This window comes from Tupaia chinensis, unplaced genomic scaffold (assembly GCF_000334495.1).
Source record: "Tupaia chinensis unplaced genomic scaffold, TupChi_1.0 Scaffold000453_1, whole genome shotgun sequence".
Classification (NCBI taxonomy): Eukaryota; Metazoa; Chordata; class Mammalia; order Scandentia; family Tupaiidae; genus Tupaia; species Tupaia belangeri.
The window spans coordinates 3,532,271-3,551,551 of record NW_006159960.1 but is presented as its reverse complement, the minus strand read 5'-3'; the positions used below and the strand labels follow the sequence as shown (position 1 = coordinate 3,551,551).

At 38.7% G+C, this 19,281-nt stretch overlaps 1 protein-coding gene across 1 annotated transcript in view; it reads right to left on the bottom strand.

Annotated features, from left to right (window-relative positions):
* Positions 1 to 19,281, bottom strand: part of CAMSAP2 (calmodulin regulated spectrin associated protein family member 2) — a 123,153-nt gene that overhangs the window by 35,400 nt on the left and 68,472 nt on the right. Inside the window, 3 exon segments of the mRNA XM_014590486.2 lie at positions 2,892 to 2,924; positions 9,024 to 9,107; positions 13,637 to 13,798. Of these exon segments, the coding sequence (XP_014445972.1) occupies positions 2,892 to 2,924; positions 9,024 to 9,107; positions 13,637 to 13,798 (279 nt within the window).

The following is a 19,281-nucleotide window of genomic DNA, read 5'->3' as shown; positions in this document are numbered from 1 at the left end:
CCATGCCACAATCCCTTCTCCTCCAGTCTCCTCTTGAGATTTCGGGCATTTATGCACATGTTCCTCATGTGTTTTTCCGGCCGCCAGGTCTGAACCTTAAGCCATAGATTCAGTCATGTGGAATCCAGTGCCTGAACCACACCACCACTTGCTAGCCTACTAAATAGTTATTTTTTAAAAAAGGTAATTGAAACTAATTTTTCCTTTTTTTTTAAAGGGAGAGTTTTGCTATAGGGTACATGTACTCACTGGAGAGATGGAGAGACAGAAAGCAAGAAATCATACCCTGGGGTGGATGCCCATCCCACAATCCCTTCTCCTCCATTCTTCTCTGGGGATTTTGGGTGGGCACGCATGCATGTGTGCCTGGTGTGAATTTCAAGCTGCCAAGTCCAGACTCGAAACACAGTCAGCAATGTGGGAATCCAGTGATGTAACCACTAAGCCCTCTGCTGGTCCCATAAACTAATTTTCCTTCTAATTTCAGCTAAACTGGTCATCTCTATGGTTTACAATTAAAATATAATGATGAAATAAAATACCTTGTGAGAATAAAAATAGAAAAATAAGGATTTACTGAAAGAATATTTAACATTAGGCGGTGATGTGAAATTTCTTTTAAATGACATCCCTCCAAAAAGCACATGCATTAATGAAGAAAGATATTTATTCCTGCTTAAGATTCATGAAATACATTTTCCTTCTGAAGATTTTTGGAGGAGCCTGTTCTTACTCAGTGCAGGTAAGACATCTGTATTTAATGGTATGTTCCTAACTCACAGAATACAGAATACTTTTGCAGAAAATAACTACTTACGTGTACTATATATATATATTTTTTTTTTTGAGAGGTTTTCGCTATAGGGCGCGTGCGCTCGCCAGACAGACAGAGACATAAAGACAGAAAGCGAGAAATCACCCCCCAGGGGGGATGGTCACGCTGCAATCCCTTCTCCTCCATTCTCCTCTCAGGATCTTGGGCACGCATGCACAAGCGCCCAGTGTGAGTTTTAAGCCACCAGGTCCGGGACGCGAACTGCAGTTGACTACGTGGGAGTCCAGCGACATAGCCATTACGCTAACTGCTGGTTCCCACTATATATATTCTTGAACTGATTTTTATATGATCCTATGAAAGCTCTTTATTCTTCTGTTGGGAGATAGTTTATAATCAACCAGAGAAAAGAGGACGAGATGAGAGAAGACAAGACGAGCCATCAACCAGTAGCAGCTCCAGCCTAAGCTACCCTTGTCATGCTTAGTGAGCACTGCTGCAGACCCTGACACCCTCACTCTGGCCATGCAGAATCTACACAGTCTACCTCCTGGACACTCCCTAGGTGAGCTGGAACCAATCTCAAACTTTCCAGGTCATCTCTGGGACTAGCTGTTCCTCAGCCTACAAAATGAATTAATGAATTAGAATGAGAAAAGTACCCAGGGTTATGGAACAAAAGCTAAATTGCGTGGTTTGTTCTATTCCCCTATGCCACGCCACCCCTCCCTCCCTCCCTCTCTCTCTCTCTCACACACACACACACACACACACACTTTAGATGGCATTCACAATAAATGCCTATGACTTCGAAAAACAAAGAATTATGACTGGCATGCCAAAGCAATCTCCTACACATTGTATCTAAGAAGATATATCTGGCAAATCAACTTTAAATCTTGAGGTTATATGCAACTCAGAAAATTAATCTGCAATTCATAAAAGTTAAAGAACCTTTTATAGCTGAACATGTTGTATACTTTGTAAATTCAGTGCATGAGAGCATTCTCTGTTCTTTGTACAAACTTTGAAATTTGGCATTTTCTCTATTTCAACATTATGGTGTGTTGATAAATCATATTTTTTATTCCTGAGATGTAAAATAGTTCTTTTTCTTAAGGAATTATTTTATTTAACTTTATTTATTATTACTGTTATTTTCCAGTTTGATCAGACAGACAGAGAGAGAGGGAGAGAGAGAGAGGGAAAGTGAGAAAGCAAGCCACCACGTTCAGGACTTGAACTGTGGTTGGCCATGTGGGAGTCCAGCACCTTTGACTACCACACCACCTGAGAGACCCATAAAATAGTTAAGTGGTTTAGCCCTCCAGACTTAATCCTGAAAGATCAACCCTATAAGTCAAGTCAGAACGAATATAGTTAAGGTTCAATACTCATGGGGACATGGACAACCTTTTGCTTTTTTTCTTTTAAAGAGTTTGTTTATTTTATTATTTTTCGTTTTGCTATAGGACATGTGCACTCACCAGAGAGACACGGACAGAGAAAGAGAAAAGGAAACTGAGAAATCACCCCCCCAGGGGAGTGGGCAACACCACAATCCCTTCTCCATTCCCCTCTCAGGAATTTGGGCATGTAGGCTCATGAGCCCAGTGTGCTTTTTCAAGCTGCCAGCTCTGGGACTTGAACCATGGAATTGGCTATGTGGGATCCAGCTGCCTTAACTTCCACACTACCAGCTGGCCCCATTTTTTGCTTTTTTAATCACTCAAAAAGTTAAGTGATTTCTACAGTACAGGCTGAAAAGGAAATGATTTGTCAAAGAGATGATTTTAACAATTTATATATGTACTCCAAATTAACTTTCACTAAAATTATTAAAATGAGGCTCTATTTCCATAAGGGCCTTTTTTTCACCTATTTACTGATTGTGAATATTAACAAGATTTAGAAAGGATGCTTACCCTGTAAATTACTTTTAAAACTATATAAACTTTGGCTAGATCTTTTATCTTTCCATTTGACACTATCATCGAACACCTTAGAATCTCAGTGACTACCAGAATTATGAAATGACCACACCAGCAAGACATAAGTAATACAACTCTACAATTACAATTCTGGTGAGCAAATTGAAAGAGCTGAGCAAACTTACTGGAACCAGTTTCCAAAACCATTTGGAAGGAGACTTCAGAGGAAGCAGCAGAAAAAGAGGCAAAATTAAAAGGTAAAGTGAAAATTCATCAGAATTATTTTCAATTAACAAATTATAGTAAAGCTTCTGATACTGGAGTTCCAAGTTTATGGTTCTCATGATATTGTTTAATGTTAATACTTTAGTTAAAAATATATAGGCTTCTAATGATAAAAACCACCACCCCTTTTCATTCGTTCTTTTTTTCTCCCCATACAGAAATTCAATTTTGGATGCCTAGGATATACTGTATACTTCAATAATGAAGAATTTTATTTCTGAGTTCTGGAATCACATATAATACAGGCTGAGTATCCCTTAACAAAAATGCTCAGGTACAGACTGTTTTAGGTTTTTCTAAGTTTTACAATATTTGCATATATATAAAATGAGCTATCTTGGGGCTGGAATGCAAGTCAAAATATACAATCCAATTAAAAAAATGCTACCCATTTATGATAACAATCTCATTAAAGGAGGAAAAAGAAAAACCCAATGATTGGCTATTTGATGAAAACCTTTAAAATAAAAGTTGTATTAAGTTTATACCATTCCAGGTTTTTGTAGGATATTATATCCAAATGCACAAGACTATTGGTATACAACTACTGGAGTAATCTTTTTATATTTTTTTAAGAGAGATTTTTGCTATAGGGCATGTGCACTCACCAGAGAGACAGAGAGAGACTGAAAGCAAGAAATCACCCCCAAAGGGGGATGGCCACTTGGCAATCCCTTCTCCATTCTCCTCTCAGGATTTTGGGCATGCCTGCATGTGCACTCGGTGTGTTTCAAGCCGCCTGCTCCAGAACTTGAACCACAGTACACTACATAGGAGTCCAGCAACATAACCATTATGCCATCTGCTGGTCCCAAAACTGCTGGAGTAATCTCTGTTATAGCACTCTTAGGCAAAGATTAAAATCTTGGTACCATCTCTGAATTTAAAAAATTTTAGAAGGTCAGATTGTGGTACAGTGGTAGCACAATGCTTCGCGATGAAAGACCCACATGGGAAGGTCCCAAGTTCCTGTCCTAGGGCCTCCATGTACATGTTGGGTGCATGTCCACGATTTGGGCTGGTTGAGGTTAGGGAGGGTCAGCGCACGAAGACCTCGTTGAAGGTCTCATTCTCTCTCTCTCCCTCTCACCTCCCTCTCTCTCCCTCATAGAACCACATAAACTTTAATAAAAATGTTTAAAAGGCCAAGTTCCTCACTTAACTATACTAAATGAATTAATAACAGAAAAAGAACATATTCTAGATTGGGATATTGTTTTTCCCATAAGGGTAAGAAAATTATTATAAAAGAGAATACACATGTTAACAATAGGTATTTTAAAAATAATAAATTAGCACTGACCAAAGAAGCCCGTAGAAGGATAGATTTTTCTCTTCTGATAGATTTTACAGAAAAGAATCTTAAGGGCAGAGTTTAAACAAAGATGATCTAATTCAGACAGGTCAAGTCTTCACAATTTTCTAACCGAAGTAACAATATGAAAAAGGAAACCTAGGTAAATGTAGGAGTCAAATCATTTGATGTATCTTGAGAGGGAAGCATTAATTTAAACATCAAATGTTTGTTTCATATATTTATATATGTATGAAATAGACAGCTTAATCAAATATTAAGTTATGGATTAGAAATCAATGCTTTCTAACATATGTTCCAAAGAACATTAATTCTATGAAACATTAGTAGATGTCATTCATAAGAAGTTCAAACATAAACAAAACAACTGGGGGGAAAGGCTACACAGGCTCTTTTACTAGGCCTTTACTGATACTGAAATGGTAACATCCTTAAAGAAGCTAGGCAGCATTTCCCAAATATATTTGACTTTGGAACTCTTCTCAAACACTGAATAGTACTTTGAAGTATTGTTTGAAAAAAAAATTAAAAATAAAAAGTGGGTTATAGTTTTTAATTGCTAAGGAACTTTGGTCAAGGGAGAAATTCAAATGGGCTGAACTAATGAACCAAGGATGGGTAAGCATTTACCTAACCTTGCACTGGGGAAAGCGCAGTCTATTTTTATTTATTTTTTTTTTTTTGAGGATTTTTGCTATAGGGCATGTGCGCTCGCCAGACAGAGAGAGAGAGAGACAGAGACAGAAAGTGAGAAATCACCCCCTAGGGGGGATGGCCACGCCGCAATCCCTTCTCCCCCATTCTCCTGTCGGGATCTTGGGCACGCACGCACATGTGCCTGGCGTGAGTTTAAGCCACCGGGTCCGGGACTCAAACCATGGTTGATTATGTGGGAGTCCAGCGACATAGCCATTACGCTAACTGCTGGTCCTAAATTAGCCTATTTTGAGACCATACCTTCCCATGAAAACCAATTAGAGGTCAGTGAATGTCTTTTCTCCAAAGGTAATTCCTTGATCTAATTCTCATAGCCTACTGTATAATAGCTCAGAAATATTTTTCTTAAAAGTGGCAAGTACCACATTGAACAGTTGATTTTGATAAACTTTAAACTTTGCTCTCTACATAATATTGTAAACTTAGTAATACAAACCCGTGAATTCACAGCTCTTACAGAAATGATCTTGCCAAATCGGTCGCCTTAATTCTCAAATGTGCCTTGCAGTTATAACATGGCATTTCCACTCTTGTTATTCCCTGTGACCTAGTGCCCTCCTTTTCAGTATCATAAAACCTACGAAGGCCCTGTTAAGCCCCACATCCTCGAGAAGGCCATTTTAGATATTCACTCACACAATAATTATGCATCTGCTAGTAACATGTATCTAAAAAGTCTATGATAACCAACCATGGACTATTTTCACTAACCTTTTGTTTTTGAGCCCCTTCCTTATGTTCTACTAATGTATGAGAAAGGAAAGTTTAAAAATCTTTTTTTTTTTTTAATTTTTTTTTTTTTTGGAGAGATTTTCACTGTAGGGCGCGTGCGCTCGCCAGACAGACAGAGAGAGACATAGAGACAGAAAGCGAGAAATCACCCCCTAGGGGGGATGGTCACGCCGCAATCCCTTCTCCTCCATTCTCCTCTCGGGATCTTGGGCACGCACGCACACGCGCCCGGCGTGAGTTTTAAGCCACAGGGTCCGGGACGTGAACCGCGGTCGACTACGTGGGAGTCCAGCGACATAGCCATTACGCTAACTGCTGGTTCCCCAAGTTTAAAAATCTTTAAATTACAGAATTTAGATATCATTTAATCCAACCTTTTAATTTTTACTTACAAAGAAAATGAAGTCTGAGAGATCAAGTGCCTTTGTAAAGGTCGTGAAGCTATTTAGTGGCAGACCTATTTTGACTTTAAGTGCAGTACTCTGTGCAAATTTAAGAGACTGAACATTGGATTTGATGTCATCTTGGCTACAAATCTAACAGATCTTTAAAGATCTGCAACAAGACACCATGCAGTTTATACCAAAATTATTTATCTGGAATTCAGATTTAACTGGGCATCCTATTCTAGAGTTGCAAAGAACATTAGAGACAAAAAGATAAACTTGAAGGAAATAAAGAATATGCCATTAGTAATCTGTGTAAACAAAACACTTTTCTAGGGCAAGACACTATTTGAAATGCCCCTTTCTTAGGACACCAACTAATCCCCAAATCAAAAATTCATCATAAGAGGATCTGATATCCTAAATAAATACCTCTAGAATCTTTCATTTCAACCCATCTGTATTAGTATACAGTACAAATGTCCTTCAACATATGTATGTTTTACCAAGAATGAGCCTATAAAAAGATGTTTCTTAAGTTCTTTAGGACATATATGAGTTGGGAGTAGTTGGCAAGCACAAAGGTAAGATATGTTACCATCCAACAGCCTGAGTTCTGACTACAACTGGGTAAGTAACAGGAAAAAAAACGTTAGGCCTCTGAGTACACCTACTTAGGCAAACTAGTTGAAGTAAATGTGAAGAGAGGCAATTTCTGAACAATTACATAGAAATAGAAAAAATCTCTCATTCCTAAAGGAGAAAGGATCATGAAGTTTGCTTTTACAGAATTAAAAATCAAGAACGGAGTAACATTTCCAGCTAAACCATGTCGTTCAAATGTCAAAAACTCCACTATTAGGTAACAGAGCATGATTCCTTTCCTTCTGACACCGTGTTTCTTCATAATGACGACACCTGTACCTGCAGTAAGACTATGTGAAGTTAATGTTTATTTTCATAAAGATTCTAATAGAAAAAAGAATAAAGTTTATATAAAAATAAAGGTATAAATGCTATGTCCTGAAATAAAAATTTGTACTAATCCAAATATTTAAAAATGAATTACATAATCATTTCTTTTACTTACTCATTCAATAATATTGGCTGTGTAGGTAATAAGTGGAATTGCATAGGGTAAGTGCTGTGAAAAATCAAACTGGAGCAATATAAATTGTATCTGGATTCCATACAATTAATTTTTCTTATAGGTCACTTAATCTGGTTGTTTCACATACAAATGGCTTTTTTCCCACAAAAATAATGTTTATTGCATACTATGTCAGAATATAAAACCTCAGGTTAGCTCCTGATGCGTGCAATACTATAGAATGTAACCACCATATGTAATAAACGAGATTACTGTGGAAAAGTTTAATTTTCTATAGTAGTTATAACTTCATAGTGTTATAACTTAAGAATGAGGCCACCTTAACCTTATTACTGGTAAGAGCCAGGAGCAAAACTGAGGGACAGGCATGCCCAAGGCAAAGGTTTCAAATCCTATGACATGGGAAAGAGAAAGGGAGAGCAACCAACAGGAAAGGAAAAGGGGATGTGAAAGGAAAGAGATAGAACAGGTGGTTGAAGGCAAGGAAATAAGACCTGTACTCTGGGGTGATGAAAATAGAGAATTCCGGGACCAGCAGTTAGCGTAATGGCTGTGTTGCTGGACTCCCCTGTAGTCGACTGTGGTTCGAGACCCGGACCCGGCTGCTTAAACTCATGCCTGGCACGTATGCGTGCATGCCCAAGATCCCAAGAGGAGAATGGAGGAGAAGGGACTGCGATGTGGCCATCTCGCAGTCTGTTTCTCGCTTTCTGTCTCTGTCTCTCTTTGCCTCTCTAGAGAGTGCATGCACCCTATAACAAAAACCTCTCCAAAAAAAGAAAAAAAAAAAAAGAGAATTCCATTCTGATCTAATTTTAGGGAAGGGGCTTTGACAAATTTATGATAAAGGATTAAACGGATTAAGTTTAAGGACTTCAGATTAAGTTTCAATCCATCTGATTCAACATGAACCTCACTGTATTTCTTTCCTACCTCCATTCTACCAGTCTCAACTTCATTATCTATTTTCTCATAGGACTTCACCCTTGCTTCTCAGCTCTTGTTTTGGCTCATCCTAACCCAGCTGTTCATGTTTTCAAGAGCTAATCAGTAAGCTAGACTAGGGAAATTAGTGTGATCCCAAATCATCACATTTAGACAAAATTTTAGAAGACAAAATTTTTGAAGTTGGTAACAGACAAAACAACTTCCCTTTCCTAGTAGGATTAACCCAAAATAAATAGAAATACTGTGTAATAATGAAAAGGATTAAATAATCAAATGAAAAATAAAGTTTCTGATAATTCTACTTTTTTATACTTCAATTAAATACAATACAAGATGTTTAAAGGGCTCTTATTATAATACATTTTGTAGAAAATAGACTTTTGGTCTTAGTAAGTGACAAATACATAATTCAGTTTTCAAAAAAGAAAACTTTAAAAGAATTTTTAAAACATGAATTCACGTTAATGTTCATTTTTCTTTATCAAATAAACATATAATTTGCAATTTCTAAAATATTATTAAAGACCGACACATTTAAAATGGTTTTCTTGTTTCACACATTTTTACCAAAGAAGGGCAAAACCATCCTCTGTGCCAAAAGAACATCAGAAATTGAGTCTTTAACCATTTTCCTACCAATATCATCATCCAATTAACCTTCGGTTTTTATTTGTTAGTGCTTATGACATGATTTCCTAGAGTACAGTTAACACCACTAAAGAATAATTTAATAAACATAGCTATTAACATTTCCCAAATAACACATATATGTGACTACATAGACAGCTTCATAAAGGAACTTTTTTTCCCTTGAAATATATACCTTTTGACCTCCTGGAGCTTCAACTGTGGGAGGTTCTTTCAATTTCTGTTCTTGTTCCATGATGTCTTTCAAATGTTCATTTACCTTAAAATATAAAAACAATGATTTAAACTTATATCCAAGTTTAAGCAATAAAACAACCCACACCCTGGAATACACATGGTCTGATCCTTTCTGTTGAGGATCAGTACCAGCCATATGAAGAAAACACCATTTTGACACCAGAAAAAGTTTTTTTACAGGTACTTTAATTCATATTCTACAATTAATTAATTTATCAAATACTTGCTGAGTATCCACTATAAGCCAAGAACTATTTATGTATGGAATGCAAAAGAAAAAAAAGTGTGTGATAATGTCAGTTTTCATGCTGAGGAAGTAAAGTAATACTTTTTTTTAGTTATAATGTTACAATCTACATTAGAACCAGTAAAAATAAAATGTTCCCTGAAATTACTGTTTTAATTTAAACTGTGACTTCACACAGAAAGATGAGGAAATCAACGAGGGATGCTCGTTATGCGGCCGTACCCACCCCATTTCATTTTCAGATTAAGTTTCAATCCATTTGATTCAACATGAACCCCAGAGTGTATTTTTTTCCTTGCTTCATTCTACCAGCCTCAGCTTCATTATTTATTTTCTCATAGTATTTATTTTCCCATAGGACTTCACCCTTGCTTCTCAGATATAGTATTTCCTCTTTCTGGCTCTTGTTCTGGCTCATCCTAACTCAGCTGCCTTTTTTTTTGCTGGCTAAAATACAAACATAAAATAAATTTACCATAAAAAATGAGAGAAGGGCCAGCCCTATAGTGCAGCAGTTAAGTGCTGTGCATTGGGAGCTAGATCCCACATGGCTAACCATAGTTCGATCACAGCCTCAGCAGCTTGAAAAAACGTAACAGGCACATGTGCATGCATGCCCCAAATCCTGACTGGATGGAAAAACAACGAAAAATGACTGTGGCATGAACATGTCCCACTGTGGGGTACTCTCACTCTCGAACTGGCAAACATGTGTGCCCCTCTAGCAGCAACAATAATCGAAGGAAAAAAAAAGGAGGGGAAAAATTGGAGAAAAGAATGATGAACAATGTTCATGAGCCCAAGGTAGAAAGATACAGGGGTCAGAGTAGATGGTAATTCAAGTGTAAAATGAAGCCACTGAAGAATTTTAAGCAAAAGAATGACATGATCCAAGCTGCAATGTAAAAAGACACCTTTGAGGATTCTAGTTCTGTTAACAGTGGGATAACAGCACACTAAGCCTCCCAGTGACAGCAATTTCTAGACAAAATTACTTGAGACAAAATATAAAAAACAACTATAGGAGGTAGTAACAAGCAACCCAAAACAGACAGAGCAGGAAGGTATTCGACCCTGAAGACAAAGGAACACACTGATTGAAATCCACGTGTACATGGCCCTCCCCTCAATTCAGAGGCTAGAACTAAAATGGGAAACTGTAGTCTTGTTGGCTTGAGGAAACAAGGGAGAAGGCTGGCACTGTCAGAGTGGCTGGACACTGAGGAGGAATACTCTGGAATCACGAATAGAGGATGCCCAAAAGCTGCATATAAACTGCCCTCACATTTCTAGCTGATGGATGGCACAAGTGTAGGAAAGACGCCAAGGAACCCAGCAGCTCTGGGGCCAGCAGGTGGCGTGGTGGTTAAAGGTGCTGGACTCCCATATGGCTGACCATGGTTCGAGTCCCAGACCTGGTGGCTTGCTTTCTCACTTTCTGTCTCTCTTCGACCAAAATTGGAAAATAATCACAATAAATAAAGTTAAATAACTCTAAAAAGAAAAAGAAAAAGAAAACAGCTGCTGGGAGGCCAGAGCAACTGCCATTGCAGCCGAGACAGTATGTGAATTGTAAATCCCACCGAAGTAGAGGGGAGCTTGGTAAACACTTCAGGTTTTCCGCCGAAACTTTAGAAGTGCTGCTCAGGCTTTGGAAGTAAAGATTGAGTTTAAATTAAAGACAGAAAAGTATCCATTGGATTTGTCAACATGGATGCCTTTACTGACCAACTCAGGAACAATTTGCGGCAGGGAGGGGATGGAGGAGCAAGCAGAAACAGCTTGCGAATGAGTAAATAACTTTTACGGTTCCATAAAAATCTCTGAGAAAAGAAATCGATACTCAATTATTTCTGTGCACAGCACAGAAAAAACAGGGTTAGATCCGGATGGGGAAGTTTCATTTACAATGTGTGCAATGGGAGGACGAGAGATGCTACAGCAAGTCTGTATTCATATGAGAATGACCCAACAGGAAGCAAATACCAGAAGATGCAGGAGGGAGGAACAGGGTGGCCCACGGATCAGCGCAGTTAGCACAGCTGTATGAGCCAAGCAGCCTCGCAGCCCCACCCCAAACCACTGAGTCAGAGCCTGCATTTTAACAAGTTCCCAGGTGACTCTTATGCACATTAAAGTGAGACGAAATGAAGCAGACGACAGATGAACATGAAAAATGGAAAAGAAATGGCGTTTTAAAGTATCAGGTAGTGGAGAACTTGCCTTTGACAGGAAGGGGAAATTTTTCTCCATTTTAACAGTGGGGCGGAGGAGAAGACAATGAGTGCTGAGCAGAAAACTTTACATATGTTCAAGTAAGAAGAGATGGTAATTTCCAAAGGCTCTAAAAAGGACCACTGGAGGTAAGTAGAGTGTAGTAGGCACAGCTGTCACAGTATGGCAAGAGTTACAGAGCTGAAGATCAGCAGAGAAAGGATGAAACAGTCACCTTGAAGTGTGGGAAAGCAAACTGCTCAGGGACAGGCTTGTCGAACTGGTAGTGAGTGACTGAGAGCCCTTTGAAATTTGTACTTACGAATTCAAAGTGAAATCAGCTTCTTTGTGTAAATTTTTCCAGTAACATTTATCTCCCTAGGTGCAAGCAGAGATAAGATGGGTAACATTTATCATCTGAGCTGCTACCAGATGAGTAACAGGGAGGGAAGAGGAGACAGAAGAAGTGACAGTAACTGTAGGAATCTAAGTTCAAAAAGGAGAATGTAAAGTCAAGTGAGCTTGTGAGAAATGAACAGGCTCAATGATTCCAAGTCAGGATAAAGCTGAGCATTTGTAACAGTGGGGGATTTAAAGCAAGTGGGTTGAGCAGAGAGGCGGAATTGTTCGAGAGTGGGAAGTGTGCAATGGGAGGTGGGTGATGCAGAGGATCTGATAGTGAACTGGTCTAGGATGTGACTAGGATTCTCTATAGTTGGGAAAGACCGAAAAAAAAGATCGCTAGAAATGGAGAATTAAAGGAACTCCAGAGGTAGAGGATTCAACAGGCCTCCACCACTTACATAGATACTATGGATAATGATAGACTGATACATCTAAGAGTGGTTTTTACCTTTAACTTTTTTTTTTTTTGGCCATAGGGCACGTGGAAATGTGCACACACTTGAATGAGAAACAGAGACACACAGAGAGATCCCGGGAAGGGAGAAATTGCTCTCCAGAGGGATGGCCATGCTGCAATTCCTTCTCCTCCATTCTCAAGATTTTGGGGCACTTGGGAACCAGCAGTTAGTATAATGGCTATGTCGCTAGACTCCCACGTAGTCGGCCGCAGTTCACATCCCGGACCTGGTGGCTTAAAACTCATGCCGGGCGCGTGTGCGTGCGTGCCCAAGATCCCGAGAGGAGAATGGAGGAGAAGGGATTGCGGCGTGACCATCCCCCCTGGGGGGTGATTTCTCGCTTTCTGTCTCTATGTCTCTCTCTGTCTGTCTGGTGAGCGCACACGCCCTATAGTGAAAATCTCTCTTAAAAAAAAAAAAAAAGATTTTGGGGCACTGTGCACATACACACCTTGTATGTTTTTCAGGCTGCCGAGTCCAGGACTCGATAAAGTTGGCCCTGTGGGATTCAGAGCCTTCATGACCATGCCACCTGCTGGCCCACATTTAACTGAATACAAGCTTCCTGTAAGCATTCAAAGAAGGATCCCTGAAGGTACGATTTCTTTCAGTCTGTTCAATGCTTGCCCACAGATCAAGTTTTTCTTTGGGGTGATAGTTGTAAAATGAAAGCAGACCAAAAGGAATCAACTACTCAAACTGGCAAAGGGAATGAAATATAGACAATTTAATCATCTTCAAAGTACAAATCACAATTCCATAAAATCTCTGAGAGAAGCAATTGATACTCAATTATGATCGTGTGCAACTCAGTCATCAAAACCTACAAATTACTTAGTGGGAAATATGAGGAGTTTATTTCATTCTTGGACTAAAAAAATATTCACTGAAAATCACTGTGTACAGCTCCTCATGCTGAGTGCTCTGTATTTTGTAATAATCTGATATAAACTTGACTAGTCATTAAATCTAGACAATGCCAAATATATAGAAATACATTGTGGTGCGTAGAAATGCGTATTTTTGCATGGAAACAATATGTCATGACTTTTCCAACGACCCAATATTTTCATGTTAAGTCTTTTAAAAGTTAAAAATGTTAAGTAAATTGCACAACTTCATCTTTCACTGTGATTTAAAACAAACAGAACAATAGAGAAGTAATAAATAATTTGGGATTTCATGTTTTCTTGTAAGACCACTTCCACTCAAGTGAGTATATCCTACCTTATTTATCCAGTACATGACAGCATCCTCAATATCATAGGGCAGATCCGTCGCTTGGAAAAAAGCTGAATACTGCTGAGCACACGCAATCACTTTTTCTATACTGACCATTTCTACAGTGTAAGCCATCATCAAGGTATCTATCATGGCCAAATGTGCACTCTGAAATAGAAAATAAGAACAAATAGTTTAAAAAATTTCACTTAGAAACTGCCACTTACATATTTCAAAATATTAATAACATTTCCTGAGACGCAGCAATAGAACTAAAGACTATAGAAGACCGATCTAAGTATAAATTACATTGGGACCAGCAGGTGGCATGGTGGTTAAAGCACTGGACACTTCCACATGGCCGACCACAGTTTGAGTCTCGGACCTAGCAGCTTGCTTTCTCACTTTCCCTTACTCTCTCTCTCTCTCTGGCCAAATTAAATAATAATAATAACAGCAGCAACAACAAATGGAATTAAATAAGTATTTTTAAAAAGAAAGTGTAAATTACACAAAGAATGAGCCAACTGAATCAAATCTATTCATCATTGAAATATTTATTGAGGATCTGTGTTTAGGATGCTCATTATTTTCTACTAAAAAAAAGTTCCTTTTCTTGTTTTCTTTTCTTTTCAGGTTTTTGCCATAAGGCAATGTGCTTGCTGGAAAGAAACAGAGAGAAACAGAGAGAGGGAAAGTGAGAAACCATTCCCCCCAAAAGGGACAGCCATGCCACTATCCCTTGTCCTACATTTTCCTCTTGGGATTTTGGGCATGCATGTACACATACCCGGTGTGATCCTTCAAGCCACTGGGTCTAAGACTCATGGTTATCCATGGTCATCCATGTTAGATTCCAGTGCCTTAACCACCATGCCACCTGCTAGTCCCATCTTTCTTTTTTTGACTACTAGAGAGCACATGTGTTCTCCAGAAAGAATTAGGGAGAGGGAGAAAGCAACCCCCAACGGGCATGGTCACACTGCACAATACAATATTGAGTTAAACATCATACTATAAAAATGTTCAAGACTACACTATAATGCTGTTTGAAATATAGACATATAGATATATATGTGTATATATATATATGTATATATATACACACACACGAAATGGAGTTACAAACTACCTTGTTATAGTAGGCAAAAAAAACTACCTTGCTATAGTAGGCAAAAGAAAATCTATTTTTACTTCAAAAACTGGGATAGTACACACTTAAGTTAAACATACATTTTGAGAACAAAGCTTATCTCACTTGTTAATTTCCTTAGTTAAAAAACAAAATTTTTAAAATTCTACTCTGCTTACAGTTATTTCTATATGATATTCCATCACTTTAAACTAAGAACTCTTGGGGCTGGCAGGTGGCATGGTGGTTAAGGGCACTGGACTCCCTCATGGGGCTGGCAGATGGCAGTGGCGTGGTGGTTAAGGGCACTGGGTTCCCTCATGACTGACCACAGTTTGAGTCCCAGACCTGGCAGCTTGCTTTCTCACTTTGCCTCTTTCTCTGTCTCTCTGTCTCATTCTGGTCAAATTAAAGTTAAATAAAATAATTCTTAAAAAAAAAAAAAACAACTAAGAACTCTCACATTTTAGTAGTTTTTTCTCCTTAATTGTCCAATATGGGATGGTAGTATATCAAAAGTGACAAGGCCCGGTCTAGGCAGCACAGATCATGCACTGAACTGCACACAGGAAGAAACATCCCCAGCCACAGGCTCAGATCCCTGGTTGAAGGCACACCTGGGTGCTCGGGCAGGCAACCAAGATACTGAGGAGCTGGGGGGCTCAGGGAAAAGGATGGCAGCATAAGACCCTGTCAAAGTTAAGTTTTCTCTCTCTGTTTCTCATTCAAGTGTGTGCACATTTCCACAAAAATAAATAATATCATGTATAACAGAAAGCATATACACAACAGATCTAAAAAAGATCAACATTTTAAAATAAACTTAATATGGGACCAACAGATGGCTATTGCTGGATTCCTGCATGGCCAACTGTGATTCTAGTCCCGGACCCAGCAGCTGCAAACTCACACTGGGTGCATGCGAGTGCATGTCCAAGATCCCAGGAGAAGAATGGAGGAGAAGTGATTGTGGCGTGGCCATCCCCCCTACCCCCCGCCTGGGGTGGGGAGCGATTTCTCACTTTCTGTCTCTCTGTCTGGCAAGAACATGTGCCCTATAGCAAAAAATCTCTCAAAGTAAATAAACTCAACGCTATAATCAATTTGAAGCTATTAAGGCTCTAAATAAAATACACATATGTAATGTCTCACCTAAAGCATTAAGATCAGAATAATCATAACACTGTTAACATTGCTATGTGCCTTGTACTGTTTTCAGCATTTTGCTGTTTAATGACAAGAAATGCTTTCAGCATTTGCATTTAACTCATTTACACAACTTTGTGAGACTAGCAACATAGCTGCATATATTTTATGGCTGAGAAAAGTGTCATCTGTTTAAGGTTACCCAGCAAGGAAGTGGTGATGTAGAGACTCAAAGTCAGAAGTCAGGCTCCCAAGCCCATACCATCCAACACCGTACCTGCAGCCTTACCCGTGACCCGCTACGCTCTGACTCTAAGTCTGCTATAGCTAGAGAAGCAACAGTGTACATTGAGGCCAGCAGGTGGCAGAGCAGAACATGACATCTAAAAGCAGTTCAAGAAAGGAAAGAAAAAGCAAGAGCACGACCAGGCATTTCAAGAGAAAAAAGGACTCAGAGGATATGGAATCCCAATGACTTTGCTGGCTGGGAGCCAAAGCATCACCCAAAGGCCAATATTAGGTTTTAGGTCGGTGTTACAAGCATTATATTTTTGTTATTCTAACCAGTGGAATCTAGGTAAAAGTGTTACATTTACATATTTACATATTAGAAATGAAGGTTAGAGTTATTAAAGGAGAGCCTCTTAAAAATGTATAACTCATTTCTTAAATTATTATTTTAAACTAGCATAACTATTGTACATATTTACCAGGTACAGCGTGAGTTTTCTTTTCTTTTTTTTTTTTTTGTAGAAGTTTTCACTATAGGGCTTGTGTACTCGCCAGACAGACAGAGACATAGAGACAGAAAGTGAGAAATCACCCCCCACGGGGGATGGTCACGCCGCAATCCCTTCTCCTCCATTCTCCTCCCGGGATCTTGGGCACGCACGCACACACGCCCAGCGTGAGTTCTAAACCACCGGGTCCGGGACGCGAACCGCGGTTGACCATGTGGGAGTCCAGCGACATAGCCATTACGCTAACTGCTGGTTCCCCAGTGTGAGTTTTCTGAGCATGAATACAATGTGTAATGATCAAATCAGGGTAATCAGCATATCCATCACCTCATTTATCATTACTTTGTATTGGGAGCTTTTAAAATCCTCTCCTCCAGCTGAAAATACACAATAATTTACTGTTATCTACAGCTACTCTAGAACACAAGAACTTATCCTTCATCTAACTGTAATTATGTATTCATTAATCAACGTTTCCCTTTTGCCCCTCTCCTCCCAAGCCTTCCCAGGCTTTAGTAATCACTATTCTACTCTCTATTTCTATGAGGTCAACTTTTATAGCTCCCACAGATAAGTGGGAACATGTGATTTTTCTCTGTGGCCTGGTTCATTTCACTTAACATAATGCCCTTTAGTTTTATCCATGGAGTGACAGGATTTCACACTCTCTAGGGCTGAATGTTATCCTGCTGTATATACACACAGGATATTTCCTTTATCCATTTGTCTGGTGTGGACACTGAGTTTGATTCCCTCTCTCAGCCTCTGTGAAGAGTGCTACAGCACACATGGGACGGTAGCCACAGCTTTGATATGCTGATTTCCAAGGAAGGAGAGCTTTTCAGTACTGAAAGAAGTTTATCAGCCCCATAAACCAGTAAAACAGAAGTTCTACTACTGCAAGGCTTTTATAATTCTTCCATCAGATTTAGACATACAACTAAGGAAAAAAATTCCTAAAATAAACTGAGGTCTCAGCCTAGCATGAAGGCCAGTGTGCCTACTGTGTCCAGGTGCTGCTATTGTGTTCCCTCCCAGAGGGCTGTGGGAGGGAACAGATTTATTAACAATCAACCATGGATGGGGCCAGCAGGTGGCATGATGGATAAAGTGCTGGAATTCCCACATGGCCAACTACAGTTCGAGTCCTGAACCTGGCAGCTTGCGCGCGCGCTCTTGCTCGCTCTCTCTCTCTCTCTTTCTCTGGCAAAAACCCATATGAAAAAATAATAAATAAGTGAGTAAAATAATTTTTAAAAAATCAACCATGGATACAAACTATTCAAGTTAATCTGCTAAAATGGCATACATAGCATATACATATTGGACCATAGCTTTTCAAAGTTCATGCCAGTTTACAAAATATTTTACCTATCGCTTATTAATATGAACAGGTTTACCATTACATTTCATTTATCTTTAATTTACACGGAGATAAAAGCAAATGCCACTTATAACCCTACTGCAGTGATACATGTCATTTTCAAAACAAAAGTAAGACTCCAGTTGAATAATCTACATTTGGTCACAGAGTAAGAGAACTAGGGTACAAATCTAAATCTGCTGTTGTCCAAGCCCATGCACTTTCCCTACTGTGCTGGCCCCAGTATTTCACAATAAATCTTCCGTTACTATGGCATATTCCTTTGCCAAAGAAGTATACACTAATTAAAACACATTAAATTACCATTTCCAAAGATCTGAAATTGACAATTCAGAGAATAAACTAAAACCAAAACTTTCAGTACAGTCATTAATGTATGGAATTATTTCAGTTTAAAACTGAATTTCGGGTGCAGGCAGGTGGTGTAGTGATTGGGGTGCTGGACTCCCACATGGCTAACTATGGTTCAAGTCCTGGACCTGGTGGCTTGATTTCTCAATTTATCCCTCTCACTGTTTCTCTCTGGTGACTGCATGTGCCCTGCAGCAAATTTTAAAATAATAATAATGATAAATAAAGATTAAATAATTCTTCAAAAAATACAAATTTTTTAAAATAAAAAACCTGAATTTTACTAAAATTGAATTGTTTCAAACAAAAATACTTTTACTAAAAGTCTGTAGAGGTGGAAATCTAGCTATTGCCATCATAGTATTACCTAGCTTAGCTAGGCCAGAGGTTGCTGTAAACCTGTCAAGCACTGTCCTCCTTCCTCTCAAGGTTCAAATGGTCTTGTTGCCAGAACAAGAAAACAAGAACTATTAATAAAACGAGTCAAGTAGATTATAAGAGAAAAAACAAGAGCATCATCTAAAGTCAAGAAGACTTGATTTTATACTGCCATCTGATTCCATCTAAGTATCGAAGCTTCAATAACCTTCAGATATGTCACAATACTCTTGCCTCTTTGTATTTTAAGGAACTGTCAGTACATATTTTGTATAAAGCGAATTTCTGCAAACTGAGTTAGTTTGGCTTTCATGTCATTTCATAATTAGGGGAACAAGTATTTGACAGAAATACTGCTTTTAAAATGCATATTTTTTCAATGCAATTGGCATAACAGAGAACAATTTGAACATAATGTGTATTTCAGTGTATTTATGAACTTCGTTCAGCAGAAATACTATGTGCAAGTCCAGAAAAATAGTGTGGTGTTTTTTATTTTGTTTTTTTTTGTTTTGTTTTG